The following is a 15,841-nucleotide window of genomic DNA, read 5'->3' as shown; positions in this document are numbered from 1 at the left end:
TCAGAAGCAACCACCTGAACTCAGATTTAAAAAGGAGGTTGGCTGATGCATTTCACCCCAGCTCGGCAATGCCTGGCCATCCTTGAGCCCTTGGTTTGGCCACCACAGGGGCATCAGCTCAGGAAAGAGGGCAAGTCCAGGAAGTTACCTGGTGTGTAGATGGTTTGAGATCAGAGGCAGGGCTCCCTGAGAGCAATGGCCAAGAACACTCAGCCAGTCATCCAGTGAAACTGAGCATGTGATACTGTGTGCTACCTGACTAGAGCCTTCTGGTACCTTAGTGGCAGGATGTCCTTCACATCCCTTGGCTTCCAGTCAGATGGAGGCTGACTAGTATGAGGAGACAGTTGGGAAGCACTTAGCTGGCCAGACCCATCTCCCTCGTTCTGAATGCCACCTGCAGGGAACTGGGCTTGGCTCAAACCAAAACTGAGACTGGGCATCCAGGAAATTCAACACTCCAGTCAAGACTGTTCCCTGGTGAAAGGGAGCATGGCCTCCTGCTGAGACTCCTCGTGAGACTGTACTCTGCACTTGAGATGAGGTGGGAGGGGTACTAGGTGGGGCCCTGGGCCCTGAGGGAGCTCCTTGCAGTCTGCTCACCCACCCTCTTTTCTTTTGCTGCTTGTCCTTGTTAGCCATGCCCCTAGAAGGTCCCTTTGCTGCCTCCCCAGCTTCCCTGGCTGAGGTGACAGTCCCTCCAGCTTCGGGCTCTGGTCAACCTTGATGTGGCCCTATGACACCCTTGAAATCTGACTCCCCATTCTCAAAGCCCTCCTTCCTGGGCTATCGCCAGAGCCCAAGGCCAAGGCTCTATCTACAAATCCCTGTTGCTTTTCCTCCCTCCCCTGCTTCAGTATGCCCTGCGACCCCCACCCCATCAGTAAGGGAACCTGAGACAGCCCTGACTTGGTTCTTGGGAACTGCTGATCCCCTTGTCATGCTATGTACAAATGATGCACAGCTATATAGTACTATTTCCCGGAACATCCTATCAGGATCCGCAGCTTCAGACGGTCTTGGACTCTGGTTATCTAAGACAGGCTGTCAGCCCTCCCACAAATCGGAACGCACCCCCAGCAACAGTTTCTAGGTCAGATTTCTAAGGATGTCTTATCTCAATTCCCAGTGGCCACGCTCCTGCTTGCTGGCTGCTGTGCTCCAAAGCCCGACATGGCCCAGATTTAAAAGCAGGCAGCCTCCAAGAACTGCAGAGGGGTCGGGATGTAGGTGACAAGCCCAGTGAAGATTATTACCAGAGCCACAGAGTGTGCGTGCCTCCACAGCCTCTCCCATCGGCTGAGCATACCATCCCTGTCCACTCACCATGTGTGGTCCCTGTTAGGAGGCTCTGGCCCAGCAGGTGTAAAGGAGTTCTGGGCAGTCAGCGCACAGAACTGAACCTCACTTCCGGCAAGCACTCACCGACACTGGTGATGTACAGCGGGAGCCAGAACAGGAATGTGTAGCTGACCAGCTTGGCGAACAGCAAGCACAGAGAGAACTCAATCACGCCCTGGAAGAGGGAGGTGATGATCAGCTCCAGGTGTGGGACTGGCAGTGTGTCTCCAGGTGTGACTGAGTATAAATGGCTAGTCCCCTGCAGATGTGCTATGCTTCTACAAGGTTCAACCTTGCTCAGGGGAGGATGCGACGGGGAGGCGAACCCCAGGAGATCTGGAGCACACACTCGCCTGGCCGCCTGGAAGGCAGAAATCTGGTGTCTATATCCAACAAGAGCCAATGGGAATATATACTGATGAGATAGTCATGCCAATGATGGCCAGTGATTTCCTCCTGCGGGGAGGAGGGATGCTCATCAAGACTCAGGAACTGGGCCGGGGAGATGGCTCGATGTTTAAGAGCACTTGCTGTATAAGCAGACCCTGAGTTCAAATCCCCAGCACACACATAATAAGCCAGGCATAGTTGTGAGTGTCTGTAACTCCAGCACTGGAGGGTGGGGATAGGCAGATCCCAGAACTCACCGGTCAGCTATCTAGCCAAATCGGCAAGTTTCCAGTTCAGGGAGAGACCCTGCCTCAAAGTAATAGGGTGGGGAGTGATAGGTGAAGACACCTGACATCTTCCTGTACATACATGGCCTCTGCATATATGTACATGGGTGTGTGCACCTGCATACTCATGTGTACACACACACACACACACACACACACACACACACACACACACACAGAGTGAACCCCATCACTACCACCATTGGTGTTGTTCAGTTGTTATCATAGAATGAGGATGGGAGGGAGTGTGTGGTCCACCATTAGCCTGCTGCATGCCTGGCATGCTCCGCGCTGGGATGAACTCATCTCACTTCATCCTCAGATCAACAAATGGCACTGCACCAGGGGAGGAGCCCAGTGATGGGCAAACAGAAGCTCGGCAGGGATGCTCAGGCCAACTGGCCAGGCAGGGGCAGAGAGAGCATGAAAGCTGTGCCAGACCTCCAAAGCCTGTCCTGTCCACATCGCCCTGTGACCTGCATTTCCATGCCAGTCTGTTCCCTAGCCGATGTCTACAGAAGTATTTGGGGGCAGCAATCTACATCAGTAGGGTACCACAGAAAGGCTGCCAGCCCCTAGTAAGAACACAGTCTTAGAAATGAGGTTCGTAGCCAGGTGGTGGTGGCACAAGCCTTTAATCCCAGCAAAGCTACACAGAGAAACCCTGTCTTAGGAAAAAAAAAAAAAAAAAGAAAAGAAAGAAATGAGGTTCATTTAAAACTGTCATCTTCCATTGGCTGGCTGCGAGGCCTGTTCAGGAAGCCAGTGCTCAGGTCTGCGCTTGAGCTGTGGAGACTGTCCAGGGCTCACAGCTATACGCTGTGAGATTGCTAACTCAGGGCATTGTGGGAGCCAGCTGACACTAAGGGCCAGAGCATAGTCAGGTCCAGCTGCTTAGGACCCTAGCAAATTGCTGGGTATTCTTCTGTAACCTCTACTCCTTCAGGCCTTGCCTTCCCTGTGGCCACAAGGCACACTGGACACTCACTGTGATGTGAAACAGAACATGCTCAGTAGAGCCACAGGACAGCGAGCACAGGGTGCCTCCTGGGTAGCACCCTGTCCCCTTAGAGCCAGAAGGCAAGTGACTGGGAGGGCAGAGAGCCAAGAGGGACAGAAGGTATCATGGGTACAGACAGCTTTCTGTTTTTCAAATGAAAATATTTGTCAAATTTAATCTATGAAGTTTCTGAGTGGAAAAATTAATTTCAAAATGATAGAAGAGATAGTACAAAACAAAGAGATCATATGCACAGCCACATTTACCCCAGAGTGACCAGCCACACTGCTAACACAGGACGGGAGGATCTGACCCACCAACCACACAGACACACACTTCTCTTTCAAACTCACCAAGGCCCAGTGCTCTCCCGCAGTATGTTCTCTCCCTGGCATGCAGACTCACCGGGATCCTCAGGGCTCCTGTGAAGCTGATGGCCGCCATGCTGCCGCTGCCGTCACCGGGAAGGACAACGATGTGGCTCGGGTGGAGGGGGCTCTTCCCATCAGAGAGCAGTAAGCATTGCAGCTCTGGGTCCTGGACACAAAAGGAACAGGGGTGTCTGGCTGAAGTGAGGCCAGAATTCTAAGTGAGTAAGTCACCGGGTTTCCTGCTAAAAGCCTTAGGAACACACGTGGGTGACACTGTCAACCCCATGGTCACATCAGCTGTTAATATCCACCTGGCTCATGAAATGCCACTAACTCATGAAACTCTTTGGTTCAGAAATAGTGAAAAACAGAAAAATGGACCCCATGTCGCTGTGGAGAAAGATCAGTGGGTTAAAGCACACCCGTTTGGATTCTTAGCATCTCTTAACATAATCAGATATTTCCATTATGATCTTATCAGATGTGTCCAGCCTGCTGTGCAGGGCTGACATGTCACCAAAGATAACTCAGGAATGCACCCAACACAAAATTATAAACATACTTAAAACATGAAGAGATTTTGTAAGTGTGCATGCGTGGTTTTTGTTTGTTTGTTTAACTCAATCACACAGTTCTCTGGCATGAACCTTGCAGATGACAACATGGTTGAATATGCCTGAAAGGATGGTTTATGTATCCGTCCACAGCAGTAGGATGCTTTTCTGGAAAGAGAGAAGCTAAACTCTAAACAGCAATGTGGTCACTGTGCGGTAGAATAAGGTAACTTCATGGACTTGCTCGTGAGGAATTCATCACAGGACCTTGGACCTTGCAAGGAGTTCACAGTGGACAAACGTTGCCAGAAGTGATGTTACTTTAAAATTTACAAGCCAGTTCTGAGATCCGCGCCTTCCGATACTGGGGACATTCCTGAGGGACAGAATTTGTGCTCACTGGAGCAAAGCAGAGAGATCCCAGCTCTGCATGGGGTTTTGAGTCAGAGCAAGGGTAATACGAAAAGGCTTTTCCCGAATGAACCATGAATCCCAGGGGCTTAAAAAGGAGTGTTTCTGTGTACTACAGATGTGCTGTGGGATTCAACAGCTACTGATGTGCTTTGTCTTACTGTAACCCATGTAAGGTGAATTCAAATTACAGTAGATTTTTTTTTTTTAAAGAAAGACAATGGGGCTGGAGAGATGGCTCTACAGTTAAGAGCACTTGCTGCTTTAGCCGAGGACCCAGGCTCATTTCCAGCATTCACAAATGCCTGTGATGCTAGCTCTAAGGCTCCAGTGCCCTCTTCTGGCCCCTCTGGGAACGGCACACACATTTCACATATAGACAAGCAGGCACTCAGGCACACATATCAAAACAGATGAAAGCTAGGTGGCAGGTTTGACATGCAGACACTCAGCATTGTGTGGGAGCTGGAGATGGACACATCAGCTGGGCCGGGCTCACTGACCAGGAGGACACTTTCACACCAAACCCGTGTGCAATACTGAAGGAAGATGAAAGGCTCAGGTGTGAAGGAGGGACACATTCTGTTCGGAATGTGTCCCTCACACCCACAGGGAACAAAGGGCTGCCCCTCACATTGGGAACTGGCTCTCCTCTCATGAATCAAGCCAGGTGTCCAGCTTGGGAGACTCTTCACTAGTTCTCTGCCAGACTTAACACTGGCTCCTCTGAGACTCCATTCCTGGGCTGGCTGAGCTGTGAAAATCTCTGAACAGCTCCAGGCTGCAGGATAGTCCCAGGGGCCCAAGCTGAGACCTGCAGGACTTCACAGGCTCTTTTAAACAGAAAGAGGCCTGGCCGGGGGTTAAGACTCAGCAAGCCACAAGGCAGTTTGCAAGTGCAGAGTCCACCTGGCCGGGAGAGGAGCAGTCTGTGACCTGGAGAGCAGTAAGAACAGGTCAACCACAGAAAGCCCACCTGCTCTCCTACAGGTAATGCCTGGGAGTGTACAGCGCCCTAAAGCGCCACCTGCTGGGCTGCCTTAAAGCTGCAGACCCAGACTGCTCTGCCTCTAGGGAAGGCTCATTCCCTCTGCAAGTTGGAAGAACTAGGAAAGTAAGTTAGTGGTATGTCTTCCAAAACAAGCAAAAGGGACTGCTATTTCCTTTCAGAGTGAACAAGAAGCCACTAGCTAACAAGAGACTCAATAAGCAGGTTCCATGTGTGCTCCAGCCTGAGGGCTGCATGATGAATGAGGGTTCTTCAGCTGGAGCCCTGCTCTTGACTTATGCTCCCAAGAGTGCGCGCGCACGCACACACACACACACACACACACACACACACAGGTTAGTGCTGTAACCGAAACGCCTCACTTGGATGTGCCTGCAGTCACACTGCGGGAAACCTGTCCTTGGTGAGGTCTGTGCTTCCCATCTAGCAAGCAAGGCACAGGCAAATGGGCTCGCCATCCTGAGGCTCCTGTGGGGTCTCAAGAGTGTCTGAGCCCTGGCCAGTCAGAGATGCCAAGGATGAAGAGAACAAGTGGCCACGGGGATGGGAATTATGACCACCTCAAGGCAACCATCGCCAGGCCACGAAGACCAAAGGGGGGTTCCCTGTGCAGCCTCTGCATCAAGCCTTGGGCCTGGCATGAGCAGCAGTGAGCGGCACCTGGGGTCAGGCTGGAATACTCTGGGAAAGGGGACAATCAGGGGGTCCTGCCAGGCTCGGGGACACCCCGTTACATATCCAAACCCATGGCAAGCGCAGAGGCAGGGGTTTGCTCAAGACACCATGTGAGCAGGGCCAGTCCCCACGGGAGTCGGCGTGAATAAGGCGACTGAGCTGTTATGTACCTGGCTTCTTGGTGGCAGTGAACAGACTTGTGGAGGGGAGAGAGGGGGGGAGGACGGAAGTAACACGCTGAAGCCAGAGGGAGTCTTTTCAGGCTAGTCACGACAAAGAACAAAATGTCAGCCTTCACAGTCACCGCAGAGGAGTGTCACAGAGGTGGGAACATTAATCAAGATGTGACATTGAAAAAGTCAAGGGAGCTGAAATTTTTGCAGGCACGCCCAGCCTCTTGACATTGAGACACTAGATGCCGTCATCTACAAAAGTCCACATTCGAGAACCACGCATCGGGCAGCATTCACAGCTCTGCCGGGATACGGTGCCCCTGGCCTCCGGGCTGCAGGATGGACAGATCTGTAAGCATTTCGGTTCACGAGCCACAGCCCACACTCTCCTTAAAGTGCAAAGACCAGGATGTATGTATGGGACATCATGTGTCTTCCTTCCCACACTCCAGGCACCATAAATAAATGTCCCCGGGCGATAAAGACCGTGATAGCAGGCTTAGTGCATTGATCCTTCAAGCAACCTGACTTCAAAATGAAAGAAAACGGCTATAACTTCAATGGCTAAGTCTAAATTGCTCCAGGAGGCTCAGCTCAGGAAGTCAATGAGCCGTCTGAGCAACTGAACCCGGAAGAAACTGTGTGAGAGAAGGGCAGGGAGAAAGGCCAGGCATGCGCAGAGGCTTCTGGGCTTGTTCTAGGGTGTGGATCAGGAACTTAGGACTTTTGTGCCTCAGTTTCTTCATCTAGAAAGTGGAGGAAAGGTAAGAGATGCCCTTTATGACACTGGCCACCTTTTCTTGGGCCTGTGACATGAACTCTTTGTATCACTTTGTCCACGGTGTGCGCCTCCTGTCCAGTGTGCCCCGACTTGCAACACCCACCTGCCATACAGCTGTGTTGCAGCGACACCTGCTGGGCCCAGCTGGAACAGCACCTGCTTGCCCTATCTCTCCACTTGGGGTACTACTTAGGTGGCCGAGGCCTCTGCCCACTTCCCATCTGCACCTTCCTCCTCAGCCCTAACACAACCTTGGGCAGCGGGCTCTTCGGCCAGCAAACAACTCCTGGATGGATGAATGGCTTTCGGAGTTGATCGAAGACATGTAAGTGTAGCTGACTGTCTGTCCAGAGAAAGTCACCAAAGGTGACCTCAAATGCCCTTGAGGAATACAAACAAACCCAGTGAGTGGTTTAAAGAGCCTGGATGCCTGAGACATGACTGAGGCACAGGGACAGCCAGTCGGCTCACAGGACTCCAGGACTCGGAGATGCTTCTGAATCTCTGAAGACGTCCCAGCAGGTGGGAGCCTCGGGTCACTCACCAGAGGTCCGTTCTTTTCGGTGTGCGTGGTTTGCTTCTGCAGTCTAAATCTGTTGATTCCGTTCTCAGAGACTTTGGAATGCTGGAAGAAAAGCATCTCATTAGAGTTCCTCAATAATGTTTGGACTGGGGCTGGGGAGGTGGCTCGGCGGTTAAGGGCACTGACTGCTCTTCCGGAGGATCCGGGTTCTATCCCCAGCACCCACATAAGAGCTCACAACCTTCTTAACTGCAGTTCCAGGGGATCTCATGTACTCTTCTGCCTCCATGGGCAGTGCACACACATGGCGCACACACATACATGCAGACAAATGCTTACACACTAAAAGCTAATACATTTTTTAAAAGGAACACTTCTGTCCCTGCAGAAAAATGATGAGGGAAAAAATACAGTAAATGACCAGAAACATGCTGCTGTTTCATGACTTCCTGGGAAAACTCCAAACACCCACACTGCACCACTTCCTTGAAAGCTCACGGTTCAGTGGTCTGTTGAGGCAGAGCCTTGTGTCCACCACTGACCTCAAGCTCAGAAGGTTCCTCACCTTCAGGAGTCTGTCACCTGTGCCCTCCCTAGGCCCACACTCCCCCCCCCTGCCCCCCGATTCGCCCGTCCCCCGGGATTTGTCCTCTTCCGGGTGCTTTGTGAAGTGCACGGATTGCTTCACTAATGGCTGTTTTACTAACAACTTAGCAGCGGCTTCCTTACGTAGTCTAGATGCAGGTCCCTCCCAAGCCACGATTTGCAAATATTCCCGTCCTGTGGGCCTGCCTCACTTAAGATGAAACACAACCGTCTTGAATTCTGACATTTTCCCCCCTTCAGTTCTGCTGTGCTATGGCTGAGCACCCCCATGACTTCATGTGGTGAAGCTGAACCCCACTGTGAAACGTTAAGAGGGTGGAAGTACCCGCTGTTCTGTTTATGATCCCCGCCCAGCCTGCCACAGAACCCTCAGGACATCTGAGCTCTGGGAGACCCCAAGGACTCCCTCAGACATTTGAAAAGGAGAAAATTAAGATACACTTTGGCCTTCTGGCCAAGATCATATAAAGGGGGAGAGTCAGGCAGACCCAGCCCAGACTTAACTCTGCATCACACACACACACACACACACACACACACACACACAGACACACAGACACAGTAGCTTGGGCCTGGCCTGGTCCCTGTACCTCTGGAACTGGCTGTGAGGAAGAAGTCACTTCTAAGACGTCTCGCTTCCCCAGGTGTGGCCACAGCCGTCCAGAGGGACAGATGTCCCCATGAGGAAGCGAGTGTCCAGGTTCTACTGCATCTAGAGGTTAGGCACCCATGTGACTCGCAGAGGCCTCAGATCACAGTGGAAACATCCCTGGCTGGCTCTGTAAGCTTGGACTCTGAAATCTACGCTTCGGCAGGGACATGGCTACTCTTCCAGATTACTCTTCTTTGCTTACTTTGGTTGTGGTTTCTAAAGAGCCAGAATGCCCCGCTCCCTACACCACCCCCAGCCCACAGCTGTTGAGCCTCAACCGGAAGGGGCTCTGGTGCCCTCTGCTGGACGGTTCAGGCACTGTCCACAGGGCTGAGAGCTCGGGTTTGCTTGCTATTCACGGGAAGGTCCTAACATTTCCCAGGGCAAAGGGTAAACAGGTTAAGGGCGATTTTATGCTGACAGAAATGGGGATCACTGAGGGATGTCAGGCCAGGCTGTGGTGACAGCCTCTGCCAGTGGAGCTGAGGGTCAGCAGGAAGGGCTCGGTAGGTGGTGATGTGGGCTGAGAGAGATTCTTGTCATGTGTGAGGCTGTGGCCAGCCTCTCCCTTCTGGCAGTGTGGGCTGCAAAGAGGACTAGGCTGTTCTGGAAGGGGATAGGAGACGGAGGAGCTCTTACCGTGGGCAGGGTGGAGGAGCACCTGATGTCCTTCGGATCTGAAAGAGCACAGAGGTGACGGTGGCTGAGCGTGGCTGCCCACAGCACATGAACCCACCCGGGGCCCTCAGCAGTCCTTGGGGTGCTGCTGGCAACGGAACCGCTCTTCACCTGGCGTTCCTGCTAAGTTTAGGGTCTCTTCTCACAAAAAGAGTAACAAAAGAGGGGACTGTGTGAGTGGACGGGCATGCTTCATGACCGTAACTTTTATTAGCCATGTGCCCTTGAATGGACGTAATAAGGTTCATTTGAAGAGAACAAGACACCACCATCGGGTGGTTCTCACTGAATAAACAGAAACTGAAGGAAGAAAGACTGCCTGGGCCAAAGGCCTAGGAGGTTGAGGGCACAGCCCAGCTCCCCTCCAGGAAGTGCCAGGCCACGGGGGTGGTGGACACGACTTTGTAGAAAGAGCTTGACGGTGTGGCACGTCAGCCTGAGCTAAGGACACAGTGGACCCGTGGGGCGCTTAGATGGAACACGAAAGCAGGAGGCTAGTGCCGGAGCACGGTGAGAAGGGCGTTTAAAATGGGCGGTGAACGTCCACGAAGTAAAAGTGAGGACATCAGACGGCTGCCAGAGAAAACAGAATGCCAGCGTCGCTGCAAGTGAGGGGTCACGAAGAGGTCCTGCCTGTCCCGCCACCTGAAACTCATCCAGTGGCCTCCTGGGCCTTGGGTGGTCACTCAGCTCCCCGAGCAAGCAGCGGCTTGTGCCTGAACCCTGTGTACTTCAGGGAGAATGCGTGAGAACAGCCCTGGAGCCTGACGCAGTGTCTGGGATGCAGGCAGCACTCCACATGGGACATTCTCTGCCTGCCACCCAGGAAAATGTCCCAGTTATGACAGATGAAGAAGCAGGGCGGATGGGGGGTCTCAATCCCAAGGGAGCAGGGCCAAGTTCAGCTCTTCTTGTAAAAGTGTAGGAGGTGGAGGTGACCTCGGGCGTGGTTGGCACGGCACAGGGGAGCCGTCCTTGTGGGGAGCACAGCCATGTCCAGACTGAAGCAGAGCACAGTTGAGCACCAGGCCCTGGAGACAGCCTTGTATTGTACAGGGAACGGGGAGGGGAAGGGGCCCCCCAAGGCACCATGACCAGGCCTGCGGCCAGGGACGGGTATGGGGACAAGCCACTTCAGTGAAGTGCCCAAGAGAGGCGGAAGCAGGGGTGGGAGGTGGTTGAGGAGGCAAACAAGCTGGTATGAACTGGGGCCCACATCAGGAGGGCATCGCGTGGAAGTATGAGGACAGGCATGGCGGTGAACAGAGCAGTGAGCTTTGACTAGATGGCAGGTGGTCTTCCTCACACTTGGCAGTGACCACCAGACACTTACATAAAACATATAAACAACCCCAGGAACTGAGGAGGGATGACCGCTACCAGAGGCCAATCCTGAGCCCAGGCTCGGGGTCCCAGCTTTATCTCTATGCCCTGGCACTAGGATACCCCACCACCAGCAGCAAACCACCTTCCTGTCCAGGGCCAAGAAGGACTGGGTAGGCAGGAGACACAGACCAGCTCAGAGGAATGGTCCTGAGCACATTGGCTCTAGCAAAACTTTCCAGAGAAATGGGCAACGCCAGGTCTGTGACTTCTAGCCCAGGCAGCTGGCTGCAAGGCTGGGTTGGCCTGAGGAGTGGAGACTGTCTGCCCCAGGGTGGACAAGGAAGAACAGGACCAAGGTCATGGCAGTAACAGGCAAGGAGGGCAGTGGGTCACCCTGGGATGGGACCCAGGGTCCAAGGAGCCTGATAGACAGTTCTCTCAGGATCATTCTGACCATGAACAGCAGGAGGGAGCTCATAAGAAGGAGGCTCCGGGTTGGTGAAAACAGAGGTCCACTGTTCTGGATAATTCTGTCCTAAGTAGGGGACAATGTCCTGTCCCCGACTGAGTTGAATGGCAACATCAAGCCTATGTAGCCAATGCCACACCCTCTGTGCTTCCTCCCATCCTCCTTACCCAGAACCAACCAGCTCTACCATCAGGTAAAGAAAAGAGCACACTCCCAGGGGACTCCAGAAGTGGGACAGGGCAGACACGGGGCCTGGAGCCTTAGCGAGGTGGAAGTGTCACTCTCCAGGTATCTGTAAGATGAATACCTGGGGAGGGGACAAGGCCCAGGAAGACAGGTGGCACAATGGCCTTTCTAAGAACTCCAGGGACTTGCCAGCTAGTTAACCCGTTGCCTTAGGACAGCAGCCACAAGGCCCTGCCTATCCCACAGTGCACTTGCTGGGGCCGGACCACCAGCCTGCCAGCCTGCCAGCCTGCGTGCTATTTCCTGGGACTCTGGGGAACACTGTGAAATGGAGCTAGGGAGCAGCCCACGTCATCCATTCTACTCATAGACCGCACATCTAAGTTCCAGGTCTGAATGTCCATTTCTGTTTTCACCTACCAGGAGGGCTGGCCGAGAGGGCCACATCTCCCTTGCTTGGCAAGATGGAGGTCATTGAAAAACTAACAGATTGGCTTGAACAGTGTGTTGGGGGGTGAGAAGTGAGGAACTGAACCCACTAACACATGTTCATTTCTTTGGTGAGGGTGGTGTGGAAGCTGGGGGTGGGGAAAGGTCAGTGTGTGCAGAGTAAAGAGGCTGAAGCCCTGGAGATGAGGACAGAGGCTGGGGACCACCCTGATACCCCAGAGCCATGTGCTTTCATCTTGCTTCAAGCAAAAAAAAAAAAAAAAATCTAAGAACTAAATGGTCAGACTATCTTATGAGACCAGGACCAGGATGAGGATCAGAGTGGCCACAGCAGGGGCTGCTCAAAGGTTCTTGGCTTGAAAAGTTAGTTTCAAAATTTGTTAAATCAGAAGTCCAGGGCTGACCAGAATAGAGCATGGACTTCATTTTCCCACAGACACTTTACCTAATAAGACATATGGCTTTCAGCCACACCACGGTTTTATGACATTATCCGAGACGCAGCTTATCGCAAAGTACACAAGCTGGTAAAGTCCATGTCAGCACGTGGAGGTGGCCGGGGTAAGCAGGGACAGCCACGTAGGCGGGGCCTGTGCCCTCGGATGTATGTACGGGGAAGACCTGAGACTTCCTGGTGACGCAGATACGCCCCGCTAAGGGAAGGATGGGGACCATAAAATGAGGGGGAAGGAATTTCCACAGGGGTCACCCAAGAAACTGGGGAAAGAGCAGAAAACCTGAGCAAGGCTAGGAGAGAATGGGCTGCTGGGAAAGTCTGTACCGGGCCTGGCTAGGGGACAGCCAGGGTGAATACAGGCACCCACGGCACTGCAGTCCGCACTAACCTGCCCTGAACAGGATTAAAGCCCAGGTGTCCATTTCTAGAGCCATGTATACTTACGTTCAATGAGAAAGAGAAAGCACACGATCCCCATGGCTGCCACGATGGCCCCGGGCACGATAAACGACAGTCCCCAGCATGTGGACACCCAGTAGCCGGCAATCAAGGACCCCAGAATGTTGCCCACGGAGGTGTGGGAGTTCCAAATCCCCATGATCAGGCCACGCCTACAACACAGCGTAATGGGACAGTGAGTGGGTGCAGTGGGGCCAAAACGGGGTCCACATGCAAGACGGGCGCGAGAGCATGGCAGCCCGAGAGCATGGCAGCCCGAGAGCTGGGGCAGAGGAGCCAGCATGGCCCCACAGAGGCTCTGTCTGCAGGCGCCGAGAGGCTGCCGCTGCTCCCTGGAGAACCGTGCTCTCTTTCTGCCGCAGGCTGCATCAGCGCGGAGCCCACCTTTGCTCAGAGATCCCCGAGTCTATGATTCAAAGAGGACAGAGGGCTTTTCCTACAATTCTTGGAAGGCTCGGGATTTAAACCGGTGCCTCCACAAACGTGGTAGTCGGTCGACTAGCGTGGTGACAGAAGCTCGAACCGACACACACGCCAAATGACTAAAACGGGCTTTCTAAATCGGGCTTCTGAGTCCATCTCCCGTTTTAGCGTCTCCATCTTGGGCGGCGTCTCTATGGTTACTTCACCCGGGCGAAGCTAGGCAGGGGCTGCAAGTGACTGACTGCACTGTCGTCGGATCACTAGAGCTGGGCCAGGCCGGCTGATTGTGGACTGGGTGACCTCTGCCAGAATGTCTCAAACCCCACGGCCAGATGCAGACTCCAGTTCAAGAGGCCTGGGGTAAGGGCCCAGACTCTGTGTTCTACAAGTGTGGTGGAAGCTGAGGCCAGAGGCCACACAGCCCTCTGGTGTGGAGTCCAGGTCACACTCCCTGCCTAAGCGACCGGGGAGAAGGCTGTGTTCTGAAGGTACATAGGTTCTGGGAAGGCTGTAGCCCCATGGGAACTGTAGAGCCTCCATCTTAGAGGTTTCAGTAAGTACATTGCTTCTAGGAGGAGCCTCATTAATGTTCCTGAAATAGGCTGAAAGAAAACCTGAAAATAATGTGGTCTAGTTTCTATCAGAACCTTAAAAAAAAAACCAAAAAACAAAAACCACCACCACCACCACCACCACCAACAACAACAACAACAAAAAACGCTGTTGAAGAGGGGGCCAGGTTTTCCTCACCTTCCTTTTCCAAACCAGTTGCTGAGGCACGTGACGACACTCGGCCAGCCTGTGGTCTGCACCAGCCCGTTAAGGATCTGTAGGTAGGAAAGAAGGCTGACTGAGGGGAGACACTGGTCCCTCCCCATCCTCCCTGTGCTGGGGCTCACACAGAAATAACAGCACTTTGTCAGTCTCAACCACCAGAGGTGAGAAGTAAGTTTTACATTTACATGTAGATTAAGCTATGAAATTTAAAATACATATGTAGCTCATATACATAAAATATATAGAAGCACAGATCTATTATAAAGTGTGTACAAGCCAAGAATAGTGGTATATGCCTGCCATCCTAGTTTCTAAGGTAGCTTGAGGCAGGGGGTCTGTCGAAGATGGGAGTTTGACATCTCCCTGGGTAACACAACAAGATTCCATTTCAAAAATAAAACACCACCACACACACACACACACACACACACACACACACACACACACACACACACGAAAAGTAAAAAAGCCAACCCAAGCCTTATATCCTTATATGGTGGCTCAAACCTAAAACCCTAGTACTTAGGAAGAATGTTGTGAATTTGAGGCCAGCCTGGGCTACATATGAGACTGTCTAAAAAAGTTAAAAATAGCTGGGCGGTGGTGGCACACACCTTTAATCCCAGCACTTGGGAGGCAGGCGGATCTTGTGAGTTCGAGGCCAGCCTGGTCTACAGAGTGAGTTCCAGAACAGCCAGGGCTACACAGAGAAATCCTGTCTCAAAAAACTAAAAAAAAAAAAAATTAAAATTAAAAAATAAAGCTGGGCGGTGGTGGCACACGCCTTTAATCCCAGCACTCAGGAGGCAGAGCCAGGCGGATCTCTGTGAGTTCGAGGCCAGCCTGGTCTACAGAGCGAGTTCCAGGGCAGGCACCAAAACTACACGGAGAAACCCTGTCTCTAAAAACTAAAAAATAAATAAATAAACAAACAAACAAATAAATAAAAAATAAAAATAAAGCCAACCCAGCCAGGACCCTCAGCTAGGAACATTCTGACAGGTCGGGCTCAAGCATTCCAGACTCCTTGGAATCTAAACATTCTGTAAAGACAAGAACTTTTCTCTTTATAGACTCGTTTATAAACTGCTACAAATTCACCTTAGAAATGGCATGTCTTCCCTGACTGCCCACGATGAAGATTCCTTCTCAGAAGCCAACCCAGCCTTGACCCAACTCTGGCATGCATTCCCGCCCTCTCCCAGAAGGTGCTGGACCTGCATTTAATGAAGGATCAGTACCAGGAGGTTCACTTTGGTGTCATCAGAACTGAGGCCATAGAAAAAAGCCCAGCCCAGTGCAGGCTGTTTCGCCGGACAGTGGGTCCTCCAGGAGGCATGCAGAGGACAGCATGCCCACCCGCTGATGCTCCTGGATCGCCAATCGGCCTTTACTAGAGGAGCATGCTGCGACTCTGGGGACTTGTTTTCCTGCCCTTCTAACTCTGTCTGTCGTTAAGGTCTTGAGGCTTCTGCATCCAAGGAGTGAAAGCAGAAGGATCAAATGCATTGTTGGGCCTGCGATGGCTGCATCCATACCGAACGGTCCATGTTCCCTAAGCAGTGTGACAGCAAGAGACACAGTACTCACACTGTGTTAGTTATTGCTGTGGATATCACTCTGTGTGCTGTGAATGTGTTACTCTGATTGGTTAATAAATGAAATGCTGATTGGCCAGCAGCCAGGCAGGAAGTATAGGCGGGACAAGCAGAGAATTCTGGGAAGCAGAAGGCTGAGTCAGGAGACGCTGCCAGCCACCCATGAGAAGCAAGATGTAAAGATACCGGTAAGCCACGAGCCACGTGGCAAAGTATAGATTTATAGAAATGGGTTAATTTATGAT

At 52.4% G+C, this 15,841-nt stretch overlaps 1 protein-coding gene across 7 annotated transcripts in view; it reads right to left on the bottom strand.

The window, feature by feature from the left end:
* Slc37a1 (solute carrier family 37 member 1) overlaps positions 1-15,841 on the bottom strand; it is a 70,713-nt gene that overhangs the window by 14,130 nt on the left and 40,742 nt on the right. For all 7 annotated transcript variants that reach the window (XM_052744495.1, XM_052744502.1, XM_052744498.1 and 4 more), the window contains 6 exons: positions 13,972-14,048; positions 12,784-12,950; positions 9,413-9,450; positions 7,537-7,617; positions 3,424-3,555; positions 1,426-1,516 (listed from right to left, as the gene is read on the bottom strand). In XM_052744495.1, coding sequence (XP_052600455.1) covers positions 1,426-1,516; positions 3,424-3,555; positions 7,537-7,617; positions 9,413-9,450; positions 12,784-12,950; positions 13,972-14,048 — 586 coding nt within the window. The remainder of the gene's footprint in view (positions 1-1,425; positions 1,517-3,423; positions 3,556-7,536; positions 7,618-9,412; positions 9,451-12,783; positions 12,951-13,971; positions 14,049-15,841) is intronic.

The sequence above is a fragment of the Peromyscus californicus genome, unplaced genomic scaffold (genome assembly GCF_007827085.1).
Source record: "Peromyscus californicus insignis strain IS unplaced genomic scaffold, ASM782708v3 Scaffold_19__1_contigs__length_69161282, whole genome shotgun sequence".
Taxonomy (NCBI): domain Eukaryota; kingdom Metazoa; phylum Chordata; class Mammalia; order Rodentia; family Cricetidae; genus Peromyscus; species Peromyscus californicus.
This window is presented reverse-complemented; position numbering and strand designations above follow the sequence as displayed.